Consider the following 24,509-nt stretch of genomic DNA (forward strand, 5'->3'; position numbering starts at 1 on the left):
TTTCAAAAATTTCTACATGCACAATTCAGTGACATCGATTATGTTCTTCCAGTTGTACTGCTATTCTCAGTTTAGATGAAAGTTTACAGAACAAAATAGTTTCTCATTAAACAGTTAGTACACATGTTGCCCTATGACAATGGTTAACAACCCCACTACATGTCAACACTGTCCTTACTCAACCTTGGAGGGAACACATTTTTAATCTCAGAATTTAAGATGAGAAGTGTTGAAGGTTGGATTCATGGGAAACAGACTCTGAGGCAGAGTTTAGTGTGCAGGATGTTGTTAAAGAGTGGCCTTGGGATTAGCACCTGTAGGAGGGAGAGGGCAGAAGCAGGACCGCAGAGGGAGAAGCTGGGCTATGATACAGGCCCAGTGACAGCCTTGGCTGGCCCACATGAGCCTGGAGCTAGAACAGCCTCCAGAGGTGACCCAGTTGGGCCAACAGAGCCGGGCCTTCATACCCCCTCATCCACCATTCATTTGATGTGGACAGCCAGGGAGTGTGGCCTCAAGGCCTTCAGGACAGGGGGATCTGAGCGGTGCCTCGCAGTGTCCACCACAAGAGGTGTATATCACAATGATAATGAAGCATTTAAGACTCTAACGTGAGTCTTCTGAATACCTACTAAAAATAGGATGTGATATATTAAAATGATTTCATTTGGAGGAACATTTAAGCTATAATAGTTCACAGTTAATTTTAGTAAGGAGAAAAATTAGGAAAATAAATATGAGAATATTGATTTATGCACATCAGAGTAAGATGAGATGTTATAAGAAAACCATAGTTGTCTTGTGTTATGAGATAATGTCTGTGAGATTTATGTGACTGCGTGCGGGGAAGGGATACAAGTATGTATGTTTGAAAGACTAGCATATAAATACCTTCACAATGTATAGAAAGTTAACACATTTTCCCCTATTTGATTTATGCCACATGCTAATGTGACTTTAATTTTCAGAATGTGCTTCTGCTGGATATTTAATAAGAAATTAGGGATAAGTCTTCCCAGAGGATTAAAAACATGGTGTTCATGGATGGAGTCACTAAAACTTTATCACTCGCCTTTGCAAAGTCATATGTAAGCACCAGGGACTGCCAGGATGCTTTTTAAATTGGGCTGTTTTCTGATTTCCCATGGAGGACTTGTGATTGTCGAGGCCAATGAATGAAGTCAGGGTATCATGCAGGACCTGAGGGAGAAAACATGGCAGAAGTGTGTGTTCAAAGATGACAGAGATGTCTTCATCTTGGCTAATGTGGATCCTTCAGCAGGGAGCTCTGAGCAACCTGCAGCCGTCTGTGTTTCCTCCTTTCAGGTGCCTCGGAGAACAGCAGGCAGCAGTGCATGGTGGGAAGAGCTCCACCCAGCCTGCAGAGAGCAGCAGCGTTGCCATGACGCCTACCTACATGGACAGCCCACGAAAGGTAAGAGACTCTTCTAGTAGGGGACTGCCGCATGATGTGGGAGGATGAGTTGATTGTTTATTCTGTTACCTGGCTCCTATCACTGGAAGGTGAAGGAGATTTGATAGATGTCTTTTATTTTTCAAAATTGTGGTCAAATTATACATCCATCTACATATTATTTTACTTTTATATCATGAAATTTCCCTGTGCCATTAAATATTTCCCAAAAGTGTAATTCTTTAACAATAGTTATATAATATTTCATCATACAGATGAACCTTCATTATATCTTACTTTTTGGCTAAAAATGTAGATGGTTTTTCTGATTTTTCTATCATTTTCAGTAATTGCTCCAAGAATTTTTATAATCATTCTTTAACATATCACAATTATAAATAATACTGCAAACATTATTTGTACATAATTATTCAACCACATCTCTTCTTATTTCTTTAGGATAGATTACTAGAATTGGACTACTAGAATGGAGGGATTAAAGTCTGAGAAAAAGTATCAGCTAAGGCTATAGGCATCTTGTAGAAGCTATAGACTAGAGGTCAGCAAACTGTTTGTTAAAGGTCCATCTAACGTTTTAGGTTTTGTGGGCTGAGAAGCAAATCAAAGCTATTGTGGAAGTACCTCCATAATCATTTAAAACTGCAAAAACCATTCTTGGCTCTCAGGCTGCAAAAAAGCAGATGTCTGGTCCGCTGACAATAGTTTGCAGACCCCTGCTCTAGGTAGTGGCTTTAGGTACAGTCCCAAGGATAGTCTACATGTAATGCTGTTGGTCAAGGGAGAGTCTTTTCACCTGTCCTCACATGTGTACTTGAAGACCAGCAGCTTCTCTGTGTCCACATTTTCTGGCAGGGAAAGGACACAAATGAAACAATGAGATACATTGTGTGTTGTCCACTAGCTTTTACCTCTGCTTATTTGTCATCTTTGGGGATTAGAAACAGTTCCAGGGACAGGACTGAAAAGTAGAGAGAGAAAGAGTCACAGTGTTAAGGGTAAGATGCACCAAAGACCAAATGTTAGATTGCTGTACAGAACACTTTCCTAATGTCATCTTCCAACTGAACACTAAACTCCACATCTATGAACCGTCAGTAGTGCTGGATGTTGATTTCCAAGTCGTCAAGACAAAGCAAAGATATCACGAGATGGCCAAAGTGAAGAAACCTGGCTGACATGCCCAGAAATTTCTTGTGTAGGCTGCACAGGGTGCCTGAATCTGCATCTCCATAGCCCACCTTTCCATGGTCTGCTCCTGGAGTTTGCAGTGGATTATAGGAAAATAGCAGGGTTGATAAAACAAACCCCCAAATAGTTCAGTTATTCTGCTTTTAGGCTTAAGGAAAAATTGTAGGAAAACAGGGACCTGGAGAGATATCAAGTGCCATTTCTGAATTTCAGTGATGATAAAGCATAAACTATAAAGATTTTGAAAGCACAGAGGGCGCTTCTTGACCTTAAGAAGATGTAAGAAAATCAGAAAAGATCTAGCAAATAGAGCGTCAACTGATGAAGTGACCCCTGTGGGGAAAGGCTAGAAGGATTAGGATTCAGCATTAAGCATTCATGCATTCAGGTATTATTGAGTACTTTCTTTATACTACGTATTAGGGATGCAGAGATAAGAAAACTGCCCTAGCCCTCAAAGGAGCTCACAGTTTATAATGGGAATAAGGCTGTAAGTAATAATTATGGCACATGGTCAAGGTATGGTGGCGATACATTTGACCAAGGTTATATCCACGGAGAGAGGCTCTTGACTAAACTGCTGCCTGTAATAGCAGAGGTAGATGGGGGTTGTCATAATGGAATGAAATCATATAGAGATTAGGTGTCTTTGGGAAAATGACTTACCCTCTCTGGGCCTTACATTCTCCCTTCTGAAAATGACATGGTTAGACGAATCATTGACTTCGAAATTTGTATTCATGAAGCCGTTTGTTCAGATAAAACACACTCTGAATATAAAGGTGCTGATAGAAGCGCTTACTCTGGTGGACAGGAGCAGGAGAGCCAGATCCTCCCTTCCTGCTTGTCCTCCTCACTTCCAGAAACCTTCACAGAACCCCCAGGGCTCCCTGAGATATTTGCAGCCATTGAATGTGATGGAATCAGAGGTCACTTCTGCCTGCATAAAGGGCAGCAGCAACTAACACTGGCCTTCTGCTTGATCCCTTGGTGCCTTGCTACCTGGGTAAGAAACGGCTGGTCTGAGCCAGAGTTTAAGCTCTTCTCAGTTGTCAGGACAGCAGTGTAGTTCTGAGGAATGGTCAGGGCTCCTGGAATTGTCTTTATGTGTCTTACTAGTGCTGTTAGAAGCCCTGGTGGTGCAGCGGTTAAGCACTCGACTGCTAACTGAAAGATTGGAGGTTTGAATCCACCAGCTGCTCTGTGAGAGAAAAAACATGGCAATCTGCTCCCGTAGATTTACAGCCTAGAAAACCCTATGAGGCAGCGCTACTCTGTCCTGTAGGGTCGCTGTGAGTCAGAATTGACTCACTTTGACCCAACAGCACACAACAACAAAATGCTATTAAGACAGCCACCATGTTCTTTCAGAGTTGGCTATTCCTACATCAGTCACTGAAGGCCAAAGCTAGGACTTTGTTTCCTGTTTGAAACCAATAGAAACTAGGGGAGCTCCGGTGTGCAAAACAGCTATAAAAGGTTTATTTACAAAACTGTTTCAGGAGAATTCTTTGGAAAAGCCCTCTATGCCATTTTTGTTTCAAATATATAGTGACTTGAACCTTACTGGAGTAAGGTGGAAGGGGAAGAGTTTCACAAAGCCTCTCACGACACATGCTTGTGCATCTGACATTACATATTTCCTAGCTTCTTGTTGAAGCCTTTGTTACACAACCAATAGAGGAGAAGGTATTGCTGCTTCTGTGCCCCTTGTCTGTTCAGAAAATTAAAAATGTTTCCTGCATTAAATCCTCTTCTCCCGTCTGGCTGCCATGTTAGTGACAGAGGCAGAAATGGAAACCTCAGGCCTCTGTGCATCTCGCCCCCCCAGTCAGGTGGGAGGCCAGGATGCTGCCGGAAGCTGCTCTCTGCCATCCCTACCAAGCTTCTCCGTGGCCTTTCCCTTCCTTGGCATAGGTCTGAAGGAATTTCAGAGCTATGCGAGAGGGCGTAAGCATCCACCCTGTGCTCTGATGAGACTTGCAGGATCTTGGACACACCTTCTAGCCCAGGTGCTTCTCCCCCACAGATGGGGTACCTGCCCAAGAAGGTGTGAGTTCCTGCTAACGCTTTGCACTTGGATATTGTCTCCCTGGATGGATCTTTTTTTTTTTTTTCCTTTTCCCTATTCCCCTCATTATGTCCTTGTTTCTCTCCTTCCTTCTTTTTTTTTTTCTCTTCCCCTCCCTTCGCCCTCACATGGTGGTTCACCACTGGTACCCATTCTGTTCCTTCGCTTCCTTGCACCTGCTGCTGCTGCTTCCTCCTCCTCTGACTTCAGGATGGGGCCTTCTTTATGGAGTTTGTCCGCAGCCCACGCACAGCATCGTCCACCTTCTACACACAGGTTAGTCCAACCCAAGGCACCAAACCCGTGCATGCCTGTCCTGTTGGCAGACGCCATGGGTGGGATTGGGCTGACACTGAGTGTGAGGGGCAGTGAGACTGAATGTGAACTCCGAGGCATGTATTCCCCACCGTGGTGTTCACAGCAGTGAAGGGGCTAGAAGAGGTTAATGTACGAGAACATACAATTACACCAGTGTCGACACATGTACTTCTCTCTTCCTGTCTGCTTCATATCATTTTGCCACGGAGTCTTTGCCACATTGCATCATCTTCCCCTGTAGGTGTTTCTGCCCATATGTGTAACATGAAATATGCTTACTCAAGGACTGAACACTTACTTTTTTCCTCCTGGTAGAGCCAGATAAATTCATACCAGTGTTTGAAGAGGTGGTGAAAACCGAGTGAACAGTTATTAACAGGCAATGCACTAGGTCATTGGCTAACAGCGCACAGCCTGGGCAACTTGCCTTGCCCCTGACTCCACTAAACTCATTTGCTAAATAAAAGGTTTGGACTAGATCTTCAAGGGCCTTCTAAGCTTTGAAACTCTTCACCTACTAAGTGCCAAGCACATGTATTATTTCATCTTCATCACATAACCTATGAAGTTAAGTAGAAGTTTTATCCCAGTTTTTACAAATGAACAAATCGAGGCACAAATAAAATTGTCATGTGCTCAAGGCACACAGTAAGGGGTAGAACTGGGATTTAAATTCTGGACCCGCAGCTTGACTCTCTGCCTTCTCTGTAATTAGTGTTAATAATTTCTTTTTTGACAGCTCATAGAGGAGAAGAAAGGAGCCCTGGTGGCATAGTGGTTAAGTGCTTGGCTGCTAACCAAAAGGTCAGCGTTTCGAACCCTCCAGCTATTCCATGGGAGAAAGATGTGGCAATCTGCTTCGATAAAGATTAACAAAACAAAAGAAAACTAGCCTTGGAAACCCTATGGGGCAGTTCTACTCTGTCCTGTAGGGTTGCTATGAGTCAGAATTGACTCAATGGCAGTGGGTTTAGTTTTTGGTTTAGATGAGTAGAAATGGGGCTCCCTACTCTTTATAGAGGCCCCTGGGTATATGAAATTAACTTAGCTACAGAGAGCCAGTTATAGAGATCTGAAAGCCTTGAGAGGGTTTGTGCAGAGTGAAGCAGGCTAAGGAGGATGGGACTTGAGAGGTTCAATGGCAGAGGTTAATGAGTCCTCCTTATTTGATGGACGGAACCAACATTTATTGAGTACACACTCTGTCTGCTACAGTGCAAAGGGCTTTGCAAACATAATCTTCATTACAATCTATGAGGTGCAGTATTATGACCCCATTTTCCAGATGAGGAAACTGAGGCCCAAAGACATTGCCTGGTCAGAAGTGAAGGGCCTGAGCCCCTCCACCACTCTGTTCATGCTGGGAGTGAAAGGACTTAGTTAACAGTGGAGTTGTTATGGATTGAATTGTGTCCCCCCAAAATGTGTGTCAACTTGGCTAGGCTGTGATTCCCAGTATTGTGTGGTTGTCCTCCATTTTGTGATCTGATGTGATTATCGTACCCTTTGCTGTCGAGTCGATTCCAAACTCCTAGGACCCTACAGATCAGAGTAGAACTACCCCGTAGGGTTTCCAGGGAGCCGCTGGTGGATTCAAACTGCTGACCTTTTGGTTAGCTGCTGAGCTCTAAACCACTACGCCACCAGGGCTCCGTGATTATCCTATGTGTTGTAAATCCTAACTTCTATAATGTTAATGAGGCAGGATTAGAGGCAGTTATGTTAATGAGACAGGACTCAATCTACAGGATTAGGTTGTATCTTGAGTCAGTCTCTTTTGGGATATAAAAGAGAATTGAGCAGAGAGGAAAGGGACCCCCTACCACCAAGAAAGAAACAGCAGGAGCAGAGCACATCCTTTGGACCCTGGGTCCCTGGGCTGACAAGCTCCTAGACCAAGGTAAGACTGATGACAAGGACCTTTCCCCAGAGCTGACAGAGAGAACGCCTTCCCCTGGAGCTGGTGCCCTAAATTGGGACTTCTGGCCTCCTAGACTGTGAGAGAATAAATTTCTGTTTGTTAAAGCCATCCACTAGTGGTATTTCTGTTATAGCAGCACTAGATAACTAAGACAGAGTTCTTCCCTTTCTTAGGAGACCAGAGGGGGCTATGTCTATCTGTGCTGGCCTTCAGATGTCTGCACCTGCCTCTCACCAGTGAGCCTCGTGACCGCAGGCAGATCCCCAACAGGACCTTTCAGTCCCAGTCAAGGATCTCTGACCTCTAGCTGTGGGAGGCACAATGTCTGATTGCTTTAAATAGACTTGGGTTGATCTTTTTAGTCCTTTACTTTCTAACAAAGACCCTCTCGTGAAAAGTTTTGGACTTAGATCAGAATTTCACATAAGAAAAATCAACAGAGCTAGAAGAGAATTGTTTTATAAATCCTATAATATAATAATCCACACCACTTCATGTGCTGAAATTCGTCAGTAGAACAAGAGTAGATGAGTGTACGCAATTGGAAATAACAAACAGAGGTCAGACTTCAGGGGGAGGCACATGGATAAAGTTTATATTACTTGCCAGATGTGTTGTTAAAAAGATGTATAAAGTTAAAAAAAATCATAGCTGTTTACAACAACAACAGAAAGAGCAGGTGCTAAGGCGGCTCATGTACAACCAAACACCTCATGGTATTTGGTTTCTTGGTTTTAAGGTTTAGGGTCATGGTTTCATGGGATATCCCAGTTAATTGACCTAATACCGTGTTTAGTGTTTCTGTTCTACCTCCTAGTTCATTGCGTAGTACCCGGGGTCTTAAAAGCTTGTAAGCAGCCATCCAAGGTCCAACAATTGGTCTCTGTTTTCCTGGAGCAACAGAGGAAGAAGAACAAGAACAGGAATAAGAGGAGGAAACGGAATGTGTGGCTAATTGCCTGCATGAACAATGGCCTCCTTTGCCGTGAGACCAGAACTGGATGGTGCCCTGCTACGACTACTGAATGTTTTGATCAGAGACTTTATAGAAAAAATCCTGATCAAAAGGGGGAAAATATAGAAAAGAATTTAAAACTCTAATAGAATCCACACTTTCTGGAGCAGTGGAGACTGGATGATCCCCCTACCCCCTGAAACTTGCATTGAGATCATCTTTAAACCTTAAACTTTAAATCAAAAATATCCCCTGCAGTCTTCTTAAAAACAAATAATAGTTCAGCTTAACTAGTAAAGAATGTCTGCCTTGAGCACTGAGCTCTTTTAAGAACTCTCTATATGGGATCAAATTGACAATAGCAACTCAAAAGATAGGAAACTTCGGGGGCAGTGAGTTTATGTTAATGAGGGAGGAACAGTTTTGAGAAGGAGGGTGAGAATGGGTACACAACTTGAAGACTGTAATCAATGTCACTGAAGTGTACGTGTAGAAATTGTTGTATTAGTGTATGTTATACTGTGTATATTCTCAACAACAACAAAAAATAAATTCTAAAAAATTATTCAGACACAGTTGCTTAAATGTAAAAAAAAATTATAGCAACTCAGATATAGTAAGGGAGCCCTGTATACTTACACAAAATTAAATTATACTTGGTTTGTTTTCTAACCATGCAGTCTGGAAGAGTAGAGAGGAGCAAGGGAGTCAGCTCATTCCAAATTTTGGCTCTGGCATCGTACTGAGATGCCTCAGACACGTTAATTAACCTCTTGAATCTCAGTTTTCTCATTTGTAACATGGAAATAAAAATAATTTCCTTGCAGGGTCATTTTGAACATTTGAAATAATGTTTCTCAACAGATTTCAAGGGAATGAAATCAGAGTATATTTCTTACTACAGGGCAGTTAAGTTACATGTCAGTGACAAAAGGATGACTAGAAAAACCCCATATGTTTAGAAATTAATCAACACATGCCTGATAATGCATGTTGTTGTTGTTAGGTGCCATCGAGTTGGTTCCAACTCATAGTGACCCTATGCACAACAGAACAAAACACTGCCTGGTCCTGCGCCATCCTCGCAATTGTTATTATGCTTGACCCCATTGTTGCAGCCACTGTGTCAGTCCATCCCATTGAGGGTCTTCCTCTTTTTTGTTGACCAAGCATGATGTCCTTCTCCAGGGACTGATCCCTCCTGATAACATGTCCAAAGTATGAGACGTAGTCTCACCATCTTTGCTTCTAAGGAGCATTCTGATTGTACTTCTTCCAAGACAGATTTGTTTGTTCTTTTGTCAGTCCATGGTATATTCAGTATTCTTCGCCAACACCAAAATTCAAAGGTATCAGTTCTTCTTCATTCTTCCTTATTCATTGTCCAGCTTTTGCATGCATATGAGGCGATTGAAGACACCATGGCTTGGGTCAGGCGCACCTTAGTCCTCAAGATGACATCTTTGCTTTTTAATACTTTAAAAGAGGTCTTTTGCAGCAGATTTGCCCAATGCAATGTGTCTTTTGATTTCTTGACTGCTGCTTCCACAGGTGTTGATTGTGGATCCAAGTAAAATGAAATCCTTGAAAACTTTAATCTTTTCTCCATTTATCATGATGTTTCTTATTGGTCCATTTGTGAGGATTTTTGTTTTATGTTGAGATATAATCCATACTGAAGGCTGTGAGCTTTGATCTTCATCAATAAGTGCTTCAAGTCCTCTTAGCTTTCCGCAAGCAATGTTGTGTCATCTGTGTATCGCAGGTTATTAACGAGTCTTCCTCCAGTCCTCACGCCTCATTCTTCTTCATATAGTCCAGTGTCTCAGAATTATTTGCTCAGCATACAGATTGAATACGTATGGTAAAAGGATACAACCCTGATGCACACCTTTCCTGACTTTAAACCATGTCTCTTGGTCTATGTACAGGTTCTTCATTAGCACAATTAAGTGTTCTGTGATTCCTATTCTTTGCAGTGTTATCCATAATTTGTTACACAAGTTCAAGTTGAAAGTAAGAAAATTAGAACAAGTCCAGGAGAGCCAAAGTACGACCTTGAGTATATCCCACCTGAATTTAGAGACCATCTCAAAAAATAGATTTGATGCATTGAACATAATGACTGAAGACCAGATGAGTTGTGGAATGATATCAAGGACATCATACATGAATTAAGCAAGAGGTCATTAAAAAGACAGGAGAGAAAGAAAAGAGCTAAATGGATGTCAGAAGAGACTCTGAAATTTGCTCTTGATCGTTTAGTAGCTAAAGCAAAAGGAAAAAAATGATGAAGTATAAGAGTTGAACAGAAGATTTCAGTGGGCACCTCGAGAATACAAAGTATTATGATGACGTGTGCAAAGACCTGGAGAAAGAAAACCAAAAGGGAAGAATTTCAGCATTTCTCAAGCTGAAAGAACTGAAGGAAAAATTCAAGCCTCGAGTTGCAATACTGAAGGATTCTACGGGAAAAATATTAAATGATGCAGGAAGCATCAAAAGAAGATGGAAGAAATACACAGAGTCACTATACCAAAAAAAATTGGTTGACGTTCAGCCATTTCAGGAGGTAGCATATGATCAGGAACTGATGGTACTGAAGGAAGAAGTCCAAGCTGTACTGAAGGCATTGGTGAAAAAGAAGGCTCCAGGAATTGACGCAATACCGATTGAGATGTTTCAACAAATGGATGCAGCGCTGGAATTACTCACTTGTCTATGCCAAGAAATTTGGAAGATAACTACCTGGCCAACTGACTGGAAGAGATCCATATTTATACCTATTCCCAAGAAAGGTGATCCAACTGAATGCGGAAATTATCAAACAATATCATTAATATCACACGCAGGTAAAATTTTACTGAAGATCATTCAAAAGCAGCTGCAGCAGTATATCAGTAGGGAACTGCCAGAATTTCAAGCCAGATTTAGAAGAGGACATGGAACCAGGGATATTATTGCTGATGTTAGATGGATCCTGGCTGAAAGTAGAGAATACCAGAAAGATGTTTACCTGTGTTTTAGTGACTATGCAAAAGTTTTTGACTGTGTGGATCATAACAAATTATGGATAACATTGCAATAATGCATGAGGCAGCAATAATATATGTAATATGAGTAGCATGGTGCTTGATATGCGGTGGGAATGCTAGCTATGATTAGCGTTAGGATTGTTACAATGCCAGATTTTAATGCTGGTTTTCTGTATCTGTTTATTCGCGCCTACTCTATTTCAGCTGCCTCTTCTGTCTGTCCTAATTCCAGAACCGTGAAGTACAGAGTGTTGTAAGCTCCTTAAGAGAAAGGTCAGAGTGTAGGCTCTGGCATCAGGCTGCCTTGGTGTGAATCCCAGCTACTCCACGACTGGTTGTGACCCTTTCTGCAGTTGTGCTGTCTGAACCTCGGGCTTCTCATCTGTAAAATGGGGCTATTTATTGTGTCCTCTTCATAGAGTTGCAGTGAGAGTGAAACGAAGTGAAGCATCTGTTGTGGAAGTGCCGATCTGGGCACAAAGTAAATTCTTCTTCTGTAGATCTGTGTGTGGAAAGGGGAGGGAGGGAATGAGGAGGTCGGGCTGGGGTTCATGCAAATAAATGAACCTGGATTGGGCCAGTGACGTCTTTTGTCTGAGTGTGTATAACATGGAGATGGACTAGGTGACCTATCCTATCCTGTCTAGATCTGACATTCTGGGATGACCCTGTTGGACTTTAGAAAGCATATAAGTGCTCCAGCTCTGGCTGAGTCTCAAAGGTGTAGCTTGTGGTTTTGCCCCTCATAACAGCTCTCTGCTGAGAAGGGTTTCTTGTAGGCCAAGGAGGGCATCACTCCTGACTGTGATTCTGCTAAGGGAAGGAAGTTCCTGTAGATATGAGTGTACAGAGGCTTCTGGATAATGGGCTGTGCACCCATCTTGGAAAAAGGCCCTTTGTGCCACCAATTCATCATTCTGATGATAATGACTGTGTCACTCCCTGTCTGATAACCAGAACACAGCTATCCAGTTTTCCTCTCTGTATCCTGCTTCCCGGAAATAGGTTTTTATCATCACAGAACTATCCAAGAGTTTGGAGAGCATGAGAAATACTTGGTAATGGGATTGTCCTTAGAAGTCAACCTGTTGATGTCTTCTGCCTTCAGTTTGAAGCCTGAAGGGACACTGATGGTCAAGGAAAGAGGCTTCTGCCAAACGAGGCCAGAGTGAACTTTGGAGTCTTTTCCCCTCCACCCCCTAGCAATCACTCTCACAAGGAGGCTTGGCTCTCAGCAGCTTAGAGTCCAGCGCGTCTTGTGGGATTTGTCTGGCAAGTGTCTCTGAAATCATTGGCTTCTCTCCATTACTTCCATTACCACTGCCACACCCTTGAGTCCAGGCAACCATCTCTCACCTGGACCCTGCAGCTGCCTCCTCTGGTCTCCCTGCCTCCATCCTGGCCTCTCCAGTCTGCTTTCCACCCAGCATCCAGGGTGACCTTTTAAAATGGAAAACTGATTATGTCACCCCTGATTAAGTCTTTCCATGGCTTTCTTCCCCTTAGGATAAAGGCCAGAAATCCTTACGATGGCCTGAAAGGTCCCTCATGATTGGGGCCCTGCCTCACCAGCCTCATCTTCTGCCATATTCTTCCTTGCTCTTGCACTCCAGTGACATGGGCCTTTTTTCAGACCTGTGTAGGCTGTAGGTTTCCTCCTGCCACGGTACCTTTGCACATGCTGTTCCCTCTGATTGTGCCTAGTTAATTCCTACTCATCTAGTCATATACCCATGTTATTGACTTTCATAACTCCAGTACCACGCCTCTTAGCACTTCTCATGGTCTGGTTCTACTTTTGCATTTGTATGACTGGGATTTAATTAATGCCCATCTTCCCCATGAGATTGTAAGCTCCATGAGAGCAGCTACCATGTCTGTTTTGCTCACTGTTGCATCTCTAGCCCCTACCTCAGCCCCTGGTGCTTAGAAGGTGGTCAGTAAATGCTGCCTCAGAGATAATGGTCGTAAAGCTAGAAACACTAAAAGTTTACTTTAAACAATGGAGTCCTTTTTTCCCCATTAATAGTTTATGCAAAACCCTAAAATATACCCTGGTAAACATGGAACTATTTTGTGACAAGTGTGTGGGATGGAGGAAGACTCATAGCCCCAAAGACGCTGTCACACACACCCAGGGCTCTGCAAAATGCACTTTGGAGCCGTGTCTGTTAGGGCAGCAGTTTTCAGTGTGCTCATGGGAGTATGGAGTGAGTTTCTGGGAAGTCAGAGGTGATGTATCTAGAAGTGGACTTTTTGCCCTTTGCTCTGTTTTCTGTCTTCAGAGACATGAATGAGCAAAATGCTCATGCCCCCAAAGGCTTAGCCCCCCACAGAGGATCCCAACCAAACCAAATACCAAACCCACTGCCATCGAGTCGATTCCAACTCATAGTGACCCTGTAGGACAGAGTAGAACTGCCCCACAGGGTTTCCAAGGCTCTTATCTTTATGGAAGCAGACTGCCAAACCTTTCTCCTGTGGAGTGGCTGGTGGGTTTGAACTACTAACCTTTTGGTTAGTAGCCGAACGCCTAACCACTTCACCACCCAGGGACACGCTAATCAACCTCTGCCCTAACCTAAGCCCTCCCCTGCCTGTCAGGTTCTTATCGGGAGTCTACCTGCAAAGGTCAGGGCTGTTCCCCTAAAGGACGCACGGTCCAGTCACAAGTGTCCCAGAGGCATGTCTGGCCTTACTATGCCTTTAAAATTTTAAATTGGTTGGGAATATTTAAAAATCAGAAGATTTCATGCAAAAATCCAGAATCTGTCTTCTGTTGTAAAATTAGACAGACACTGAGCCTGTCAGTAGTCACATGGCTGTGGAGCAGCTGCCTCTTCAGGCAGGGGCTATGGCTTTTTCAAAAAAATACTCAGCTAGCTGTGCCAATATATATTATCTACTGGCTCCTGTAAACATTTTTTTTGTTTGCCACCTTTGTTGTGGACCAGCATTGTCCAGTAGAACTTTCTTTGGTGGTGGAACTACTCTATATGTCCACTGTCCACAACATCGCAGCCACCAGTCTAGCTATTGAGTGTTTGAAATGTGGGTGGTGTGACTGAGGAATTTTTTTTGTTTTATTTTATTCAAATTAATTTACATTTAAATAGAGCTGCCTTATTGGACAGCACAACTCCAGACATTTAAAATGTTACCTTTAGATAAAAAGTATTTATTAGGTACTATAATTCCATACTTTTTCTACCTGTTATCTCTTTACTGGATTTTGTGATCTGTTTATCTCGTTATATGTGTATTTATTTGTTAACCTCATCTTTTTTAGTGATGTGAGATTTAAAAATATAAGTAACCACTCAGAATGAGAAGTTAGGATGGATTTGTGGAAAAAGGAGGCTGTAGCTAGGGAGAAAATTGAGTTCAATCGAGAAAGCAAATACTGAGCACCTCTTATATACAGGGCTGTGTCAAGTGCTATGGGAGATACAGAAACGAATAAAATGCCTTCTGGACATTACTTATTTAATGTCTGTCTTCCCCCACCAGATGGTAGGCTCCGTGAGGGCAGAGGGCTGTGTCTATTTTGTACATCACACTGTCCCCCAGAGTTTGGCACATAGTAAACACTCAGGAAATCTATCACCTTACATGCATACATTCGTAAATGAATATGACACCTTTATTCTCAATAACTTGATGAGATCTTAGGTTATTGATGGGGAAAATGAACTAAAGACCTTGTCCCTTTATTGCCAATAGGTTTTCTTTCCTTTCCTCCTCTCCTACCCATTCTAAACTGTTAAAGAGGGTATTAGAGAGAGAGAGTTTTGATTTGGGATGATATACCTTCCTTCCCTGATATTATAAACTTTGGGAAACAACCTGGCTATGAGTCTGAGAGTTAATCCCAAGCTCTACAGTTCTAGAAGGCATATGGGGTCTGTCATGGGTCCCTTAGGAGCCCTGGTGGCACAATGGTTAAAGTGCTTGGCTGCTAACTGAAAGGTTGGCGATTTGAACCCACCAGCCACTCCATGGGAGAAAGATGTGGCAGTCTACTTCCATAAAGATTACAGCCTTTGAAGCCCTGTGGGGCAATTCTTCTCTGTCTTATAGGGTTGCTGTGAGTCGGAATTGACTCGACAGCAGTGGGTTTTGGTTTTGGTGTGGGTCTGACTGTCATGAGGGAGCCAGGCAGCTGGAAACCAGAGCACCAAACACATTGTCTCCAGGTAAGACAAAGCCGTGTGTTATCTCTACCAGTTGGTTATCTCTACCAGAGGTACATTAGAGATCTGGGCTGGCAGATCTGGCTGCTTCCTGGTGGCTGGTTATCCTCCAGCATTACTGGGTCTTTGACAGGCAAATGGGTTAGAAGACTTGTAGGGGTCCCTGTCGTCGTTGGGGCTAATCTTAGAGGCATCACTGACAGAGCTGCCTCCCTCACCTTCTCCCACAGCTTTGGTGTGTGGAAATGTGGGAGGAGACCGAGGATTGATGCTGCTGATAAGCATTTGTTTGTTTAGTAGTTTTTAAAATTAACTAAACTCCAGACTTTATTTGGATTTAACCAGCTATTTTGTTAATGTTCTTTTTTTGTTCCAGGATTTAGTTGTCATGTCTCTCCAGTCTCCTCTGGTCTGTGACCGTTTCTCAGTCTTTCACTATTTTTTATGATCTTACATTCTTGAGGATTACTGGCCAGGTGTCCTGCAGAATGTCCCTGAATCTGGATTTATCTAATATTTTTCTCATGGTTAGACTAGGATTATGGGTTTTTGAAAAGAATACCACAGAGGTGAAGTGCCCTTCTGTCACATCATATCAGGAGGGACATGAGATCCACGAGGCATCACTGATGGTGTTAACCCTCGTCACTTGTCTCACGTAGTGTTTGCCAGGCATCTCCACAGTGAAGTTACTATTTTTCTCATTCCCTGCTCTCTTCTTTAGAAGCAAATCACTAAGTCTAGCCTACCCTCAAGAAGTGGGGGGAGTAGATTAAGCTTCACTTTCTGGAAGGAGGAATGTCTACATCTATTAAATGGAATCTTTCTGTAAGGAAGATTTGGGATGAGGTTCCTAAGATAAAGTGCATCCTAGACAAGCACCTCCCTCTGCTTGGCCCTTTGCCATCCTGTCCACCCAGCCTGCCTTTTCTTTTTGTTTACCTCTGTCTGGTCTTACTCCAGAAGGTTACTTCAGGTGGATTGTGGAAGTAATGCAACACCTAGAATAAAAATGTGACTAGATAGGAAATTCAGCAAGTTTTGTGCTAAATATGGCTCTGAACTTCTTTATTTTTTTCACCTTTTTTTTTAGAATTTTTTTTTTATTGTACTTTAGGTGAAGGTTTACAGAACAGTTTGTCATTAAACAGTCAGTAGCCGTATTGTTTTTTGACATTGGTTAACAACCCCACGACCTTTCAACCCTCTTCCTTCTCGACCTTTTTTCTTTTTTTTGGTGAAAATATACATAGTCAAAGATACACCATCTCAAAAATTTCTACATGCACAATTCAGTGACATTGATTATGTTCTTCCAGTGGTGCTGCTCATCTTACTTTAGATGAAGGTTTACAGAACAAAATAGTTTCTCATTAAACAGTTAGTACACATGTTGCCCTATGACAATGGTTAACAACCCCACTACATGTCAACACTGTCCTTACTCAAGCTTGGGTTCCCTATCTCTGAACTTCTTGATAGCCAAAGAGAAGTGGGAAACATCTGTTTCAAGATTCAGAGTGGTTCTTGTCACGTGCTGAACTTTCAGAAATACACATAATACAAAGACATTCGTGCCACAACCTGTCAAACAGCTACAGATTTTCTGCTTATGTATTATTTTTCCCATGCTATTTAAAAGAGGCTCCTTTTATAACCTTAAGACCCCATGCAAATGATCACTTCAAGAGTAAGCCCCTTTGAAATGAAGTCCTGATACGATACATGTTCCAACATGGATGAATCTTGAAAAATTAGGCTGAGTGAAATAAGTCCATCACAAAAGGACAAATATTGTATGATCCCACTGTATGAAATATCTAGAATAGGCAAATGTATAGAGACCAAAGTTTATTAGTGGTTACCAAGGGTGGGAGGGAAGGGAAAAAAGGGAGTCATTGCTTAGGGGAAACAGCACTTCTGTTATGGTGGTGAAATAATTTGGAAGTGAATAGTGGTGATTTGCACATGAATTCAGTGACATTGAATGTTGAACGGGCAAATGTTTTGTTATGTATATTTTTACCACAATAAAACAGTAATTAAAAAAAAAAAAGATTCAGAATGGTCCTAAGATAAAAGGAAACTAGTTGTTCAGGATAAGTAACTTTTCCAGGTATGAAAACCTGAGTTAAATGCCTTTCTGTGCAGCCTCTTGAAACACAGGTGTTATATGATATAGAGCAGGGGTCAGGAAACTTATGGGCCAAATCTGGCCCATTGTCTGTTTTTATAAAATTTTATTAGACTACAAGCCACACCCATTTGTATTGTTTTTGGCTACTTTCATGCTACAACAGCAGAGTTGAGCAGTTGTAACAGAGACCATATAGTCCACATTAAACATTTACTACCTGACCCTTTTGGACCACTGGTAGTGCAGTGGTTAAGAGCTGTTGCTGCTAACCAAAAGGTTGGCAGTTCAAATCCACCAGCCACTCCTTGGAAACCCTATGGGGCAGTTCTACTCTGTCCTGTTGGGTCACTATGAGTTGGAATCGACTCTGTGACAACAGGTTTGGTTTTTGTTTTTTTCATCTGGCCCTTTACAGAAGACATTTGCCAACTCCTGATATAGGGCATAGCTCCTTAACCATACCCCGACCAAAATAAAACTGCAGGAAACATTGAAGTTTCTGGCAACACCCCCTTAGGTTAGGCTGATGGAGCAATTCTCAGGATGCAGTAGATGAGAGATAACCCTACTACAGGGGCCTATGAGGCGGCCCCTAAGAACCCCTCTTATATGCAGTAGTTCTGGGTCTAGTCCTCAATCAGCTTCTTCTAATTTAATTTTTATAGCATTGTATCTGTTCCAGAGCTTTGCTGGATAGGGGCAGATGGTGATTGGTAATTACAAACTGCCCCTTGCTGAATTGCCCCATGAATTTAGGATGACAGCAAAGCCTGTGTGGTCTGTTTAGCACATCATTGAATGTGTAGTAGGAGAGCAAAATGGTTCTTTTAGAACTGGGGGCGCTTTGCCCCCAAGGGGACATTTGGCTATATGGAGACTTTTTTATTTGTCACAACTTGTGGGAGGAAGTTACTGGCATGTAGTAGGCAGAGGCCTGGGATGCTGCTCAACATCCTACAGTGCACAGGACAGAGCCTACAACAAATCATTATCCAGCCTCAAATGTCAGTAGGGCTCAAGTTGAGAAGACTGCTTTGAAGAAGTGATTTTTACATCATCTAAAAACATATCTGAAAATATAAGGCTCCATTCGGAAGGTACCCAAGAGCCCCATGTTACAGAGAGTAGGAGCCTTATGCTTTTCGAGAAGCACTCAGGCAAGGCTTTGTAATCTCTTCAAATATTTGCTGATGGCCTACTCTGTGTGAGGGAAGCTTAGGCAGATGCTGCAGGGATTCTAGGTGAGCAGGTCGTAGTCTTGCCCTCCAGGACACATAGAGGCAGTGAGACAAATAAGAGCACCATTCCATGAGGCAGAACCTGGCAAATACCAAGGGAGGTCATAGAGGTTCAAAGCAGAGAGAAATATGGTTTCTGCTTGGTGGGTGGGCCCGAGTGAATCAGGAAGCCACATTTGAAATGGCCCCCCAAGACTAATAGGTTTTTAGCAGGTGGTCATGGAAATTCCAGGGCAACAGGGCACATAGCATTAAACATGTGGGATTTGATTTGTCTGGAAAGGTACATGTGGGTGAATGACGGGCTGTCTGGTGGGAACACAGGTAGAGCCTGTGTTGTGCAGGACCCTTAATGCCTTTTATAGCTCATGGGGAGACTTGAAGGATTTCAGAGTAACTGAGCAACGGAATTGGAATGGTTCTTTAGGAAGATGAAAATGGAGGCTGTGTCCTGTCAGGGGCACCATGTTGAACAGGTGGCAGGTAGGGTTTTTGGGGGAGAGGCTGAAGTCAGAGGGCCAATTAGGAGATGGTTACAGCTCTCTGAAGCAGGAGGCATGACTTGGAGAGGCATGTGAGTGAGTCTGGGAGGGAAGGCCACAGGACAAGGCCTCTCTTTAGATGTAAAGCTCAGGAGAAAAGGGTGGTATCAGATGCCTCTGAGGTCTTGAACCTCAGTAAGAGGAAGACCAGCAGTGCTGCTGACAGGAAAGGAGGGCTGGGGGATGGTGGGGGAGAGCATGCCTGCTGTACTGCTCACCTGTCTGTCTCTACGTGTGCTCTCTCTCTCTGCCTCTGCCGTTCTCATGAGAAGTGATTCTGATTTCTTTACTCTTTTTATGGAGATTTTTCTTTAGTGTAAATCTTGCGGTTCAAGTCTGTGCTGGAGCGATTTCTTTGGTCCTAGGGATTTACTATGAACAGTTGCCTCCCATCTAGAAGGCAGTGCACGCAAGCCTGGGTGTGGTCTCTAAACTCTCTTAACTCTTCCACCAGACCAGTGGGGATTAGGAATGAGAGAGGGATGGAAACGACCATGTTTGTAAATTGCTTTAGAGATTTATGTGTGTGTGTTAATTCTTAAATCTCCTACAGGTGTCTGTGGACCAGACGGCTGTTCCACTCTTGGATGGTACTAGCTTGGGGGTAAGCACAGGCCAATCCATGGACAGAGGCAACAGCCAGACCTTTGGGAACTCCCAGAATGCAGGGGAACAGAGCATCCCCTCTGCAAACCCCAGTGACAGCAGGTGAGATTCAGAACGGCTGAACTCATGCTCTGGGCAGTGGGGACAGTCTAACCACAAAGGCTGCAGTGACTGGGAGTCCAAAGCCTGAATCAAAGTTCTGACTCTGCCACGAATTATGTGTAGGACCCTGGGCAAGTCAGTCCTTACCACCACCTCTAAGATAGGGTTAATAGTTTGTGCCCTGTTTTCCTCCCCGCATTGCTAAGAGGTTCCCATAGAGATGTGGAAGAGTCAGGCAACATGCAGGAGGGGGCTTAGTGGGCCCAGACTGAGTCCGCCTTGTTCAACATGGCACCCCTGGCAGGACATAGCCTGGCACAGGATAGCCTGCAGACAATATTTGTTGGTTGAAGAAATGAATGAACAGTGAGTACGTTGCTAATTGTGACCAAAGATGGGTGTTTTTCTCCTACTCATTGTCCAGAAGAAAAAGAAATTTCTTGCACCTCATTTCCTTAGCAAGTGCTCCAGCTTTTGATGCCATTGTCAAATCTGAGAAGCTTCTTTCTTACTTCCTTCCCAGCTCTATTTGCTTTATAATGATTCTGGGCAGTCTGTCTTGTTGCCTCCCTGACTTGAGTAAGCAGTCCTTGGTTAAAGGATCTAACTAAGAAGCTTGACTTTTCTATCCCTTCACCTGAGAGCAAAGGGTCCTCTGGGGCTGCTCACCTGGCTGGCCCCTGTCCAGCAGTCACTTGGTTTCCTTTATGTCCTAAGTTTTACCCTGATTTCCCCTGTGCTTACTCACTCTGGCCAGGGAACATGGGGATGCTGGTCAGCTCAGAAGCAGTAGGAGGTCTGGTCTTCTGGAGTCCTGCCTTCTCCCCAGCCTATAACCCCATCAAACCTGTCTGGCTTTTCAGCTCAGGCCATGGGGGAGGCTGGGGTGGCTGCCCAGTGCGTGGGAAGGGCATGCATTTCTCTGCTTCCTCATTGCTTACAAGGGCAGACCAACAGGTTTTCTTCTGCTTTGGGAAGAAAAGAGGAACTGGGGATGTTCAGGCTGGAGATGAGAAGACCAAAAATGACATGGCCTGGAGAATCAGGACCAGTGACTGGGAATTGCAGAGAACATATTCCATTTCATGATAAAGAACTTACTAGCAATTGGGACTGCTGCGTGGAAACAGGCTGCACTTCGAGGAGCCCAGTTCTCTGCCAGTGAAGATATTCATAGATGAAACAGCCTCTTGTCATGACTCTGACAACGGGGATTCAGGCGTTAGAAGGAAGTTCACTTCAAGGGTCTTTAAAGGCTTTTTATAACTCTAATCTGGGTCCTGGAGCCTCCACATAGCCAAGAACAGGAGGCTAGGGCTAAGAAAAGAGAGAGGTCTAGGAAACTTGAGGGGCTTCCAGGTAAGCTCCAGAGCTGCCCAGTTTGGTACAGTGGTGGCCGTGTGTATCCCGTATTCAGTAGCTGAGTACTGAGTATGTTTTAAGGGACCGTCATACTGTTGAGGAAGAACTTGGCAGCAGGTGGTGGAAACAGCTAGGCTCTGGTGTCAGACTGACCTGGATTCAAATCCAGACTCTGACACTTCCCAGCTTTTTGACTTCACTCATCCTTTAACCTTTCTGAGCTTCAGTGGGTTGATGTCATTGTTGTTACATTTAGTGTTGTTTGCCATTTTGGACTTTGTGGGTATCAGTCCTACGCTTTGTATTTTACATAACATGAACCTCACAACAACCCTGAAAGACAGGAATAGTGTTAGCCTCATTTTTCAGATGAGGATACTAAGGCCAAGAAAAGATAAAGGCCCTACAGCTGGTAAGTGGTGATACTGGGATTCCATCCCATGTGCTCTTACCAGTTACCTAGCTCTCTCTGGTGAAGATAAAATGATGTGACATGTGAAAGGCACTTGGGGCAAATTGGGAGATTTCTCAGAAGTGGTTGGGCCTCCAGCAGGTTATTAGAAGGGGGATGCCTAGTAAGGGTAAGTGAATTTGTACACAAAACCAATTTTATTTTATTTTTTAAATGTATGTGCTTCGGAAGGAGGAAATCACCTGTAAGATACCCCCAGGATGTAGCTGTCCAGCATTTGTTGTAACATCTTCAGTATCAATATCTCTATAAGAAATGGAGTGTGTTTCTAAGATTTGTGCTCTCGGACCATGTGTGTGCCCTCTGGCTTGGCTGACCGGACACTCTGTGTTAACAGCTTGCAGCAGCTGGCGACTAACTCCTTGACATCCTCCTCCACCCTAGTGGAGATCCTGGAAGCCATGAAGCACCCCTCGTAAGTGACCGTCACGTGTGAGGGTGCGGTGGGGGGGAGGATCCCGCAGGGCCCGTGTCATGGCAGTGCTCAGGCCCTGTGGCACGGTGGGTTTATACCATGACTGTTGCTCACCAGCTGTGAGACTTTGGGAAGTTACTTGACCTCTCTGAGCCTCTGTTACCTTGTTGTAAAATGGGATAATAGTGGCTAAATCGTAAGGAGTAAATGAAATAATTATGTAAAATACCTAGTGTGATGACTGACAACTATAGGTATTCTATAAATGTCAGTTCCCTTCTCCTTTTTCCCCTGTAACACCCTTTTTCTTGTTGTGGGGATTTCCCTGGGCCTAGAAATAGTGAAGAGGAATTGTTTTATGGCAGTCCTCACCTCAGATACTAAACGCTTTAGTGGGAGTCCCTTCTTTCTTCTCTTTTCTTTCTGCTTGGTGCCACTGTGTGCGTCCACACCCTGCTCCTTGCTCCTGGAACTCAGGACCGGCGTCCAGCTGCTTTCTGAGCAGAAGGGCCTCTCGCCATGCTGCTTCATCAGTGCCGAGGTGGTACACTGGCTGGTGAACAATGTGGAGGGCGTCCAGACTCAGGTGATGGCCATCGACATCATGCAGGTGAGATTCAAGAGCAGGGCCTGCAGGACTGTCACTCAGGGCCCCGCAGGGCCTTCAGAGTTTCTGAAGGGGTCACTCTTTCCAGTAATGAGATCTGTAGGTTGGGGTGAAGATCTATTTTTTATAAGTGTGAGGGCTGTCTGGAATGCAGGAAAGAACAAGTCTTGCTTTGAAATACACAATACCTTGACTGAAAACTCTGGCAGAATTTATTGTCTGAATGAAATGTTCTGGAAGGAATCTGTGCACTTTTGCACCTCAGAGGAAGCTCTAGGAAAGATCCCAGGGGACACCGTCCCTTTGCCTCAAGCCCCCATTTTCTCCTGGTCAGCTCCTGCTCATTCAGGACCCAAGGCTGGACTCAGGTCCCTGCCTCAGGGCCCTTCTGGCACCCTGTGCGTACTCTGACAGAGCGCTGAGCCCACAGAGGGAAGACTGCTCATATCTCATCTGCCTCTCGCCTGGGCTGGGCTCCTTGAGGGCAGGGCCATGTCTTAGCATCCCTTTCCATATCACCAGTGCCTGGCGTGTTGCTTTGCACCCAGTAGGCACTTAGTGCTTATTAAATTCAGTGACACTGTTCAGACCTGGAATTAAACCTGGGAAAGACTGAGTTGGCCAAGGCGGTCCAGAGGCCCCACCAGAAATCACTGCATTTGCTGACCAGCTGGGGTGTCATCACTGAAATGTAAAACCAACAACTGATTTGGATTAGCATGGGATCCTCAGTTTTGTCTTTAAGGCTCGCTATGTGCTGTTGCCTGATAACTTTATATATACTCTCCTCTCCCTGAACAGCAGTGTTTCCTTAGACATACAGTGGAATACAGCAGTTACACGAGTGAGCTGGAGGTACACGTATCAACGTGGGGAAACGTCAGGAGCGTGATATTGAGTGAAAAAACAAGTTGCAAAATGATATGCATACTATTAGACCCTTAAAATTTAAAAATCATAAAAAATTCTTCATATTCCTTATCAATTAATGTCTGGATAATAAAATGATTAAAAATGGTGTGTGAGAATAGATTATTTATGGGGAGAGAGAGAAGGAAGAGTCCATGGAGTTTTTTTTTCTTTTTTTTTTTAACGAAGAGATCTGAAGCCAGGATAGAAAAATGTTATGTTGGTCAAAGCTGAATGGTGGATATAGCTGGTTTTTCTTTATACTTTCCTGTATATTTGAAATACTTTATGTTATTATTATATGCATATGTATTTTACGATACAATTACACCAAGCGCAGCATTTTTTTCCACTGATATATCAGTGGAAACTTATTTTTTTCCCTAATTCTTTAATATGGAAAAAACGCAGTAAGTCCACTTCTTTTTATGTATGTATAAACTTTATTTTTTTGCTATTGTTGAGAACACACACAGCAAAACATACACCAGTTCAACCATTTTTACACGTATAATTTAGTGACACTGATGACATTCTTTGAGTTGTATAACCATGCTCCCCCTCCTTTTCTGAGTTGTTTCTTCCTATAAACGTAAACTCACTGCCCGCCGAGGTTCCTGTGTAATCTTTGGAATTGTGTTGTCGGTTTGATCCCATATAGATAGTTCTTAAAAGAGTATAATCCACGTCCGGCATTTAACATAGTGCAGCTGTCATGTCCTGTTGGGGGTGGGGGAGGCTCCAGTGTGTAAGTGAGATCTGCTGCTCTAAGATGTCCCTCTGCAGGAATGTCAGAGTGTCCACGTTTTTTCTCCTAGAAAATGCTGGAAGAACAACTCATCACACATGCGTCTGGTGAAGCTTTGCGGACCTTCATCTATGGCTTCTATTTCTACAAGATAGTAATGGACAAAGAGCCCGACCGAGGTCAGAGACTTGCTCTCTCAAATGAACATGCTTCTTGAGCTCCATTTGTGCCTTAGTATTCTAGGTTGACGGATCT

At 43.5% G+C, this 24,509-nt stretch overlaps 1 protein-coding gene across 1 annotated transcript in view; it reads left to right on the forward strand.

Annotated features, from left to right (window-relative positions):
- DEPDC5 (DEP domain containing 5, GATOR1 subcomplex subunit) overlaps positions 1-24,509 on the forward strand; it is a 136,501-nt gene that overhangs the window by 94,174 nt on the left and 17,818 nt on the right. Inside the window, exons 32-37 of the mRNA XM_004378975.2 lie at positions 1,327-1,435; positions 4,905-4,970; positions 19,587-19,741; positions 21,913-21,990; positions 22,468-22,600; positions 24,325-24,433. Coding sequence (XP_004379032.1) covers positions 1,327-1,435; positions 4,905-4,970; positions 19,587-19,741; positions 21,913-21,990; positions 22,468-22,600; positions 24,325-24,433 — 650 coding nt within the window. The remainder of the gene's footprint in view (positions 1-1,326; positions 1,436-4,904; positions 4,971-19,586; positions 19,742-21,912; positions 21,991-22,467; positions 22,601-24,324; positions 24,434-24,509) is intronic.

Source organism: Trichechus manatus, unplaced genomic scaffold (genome assembly GCF_000243295.1).
Source record: "Trichechus manatus latirostris isolate Lorelei unplaced genomic scaffold, TriManLat1.0 scaffold00061, whole genome shotgun sequence".
NCBI classification, from domain to species: domain Eukaryota; kingdom Metazoa; phylum Chordata; class Mammalia; order Sirenia; family Trichechidae; genus Trichechus; species Trichechus manatus.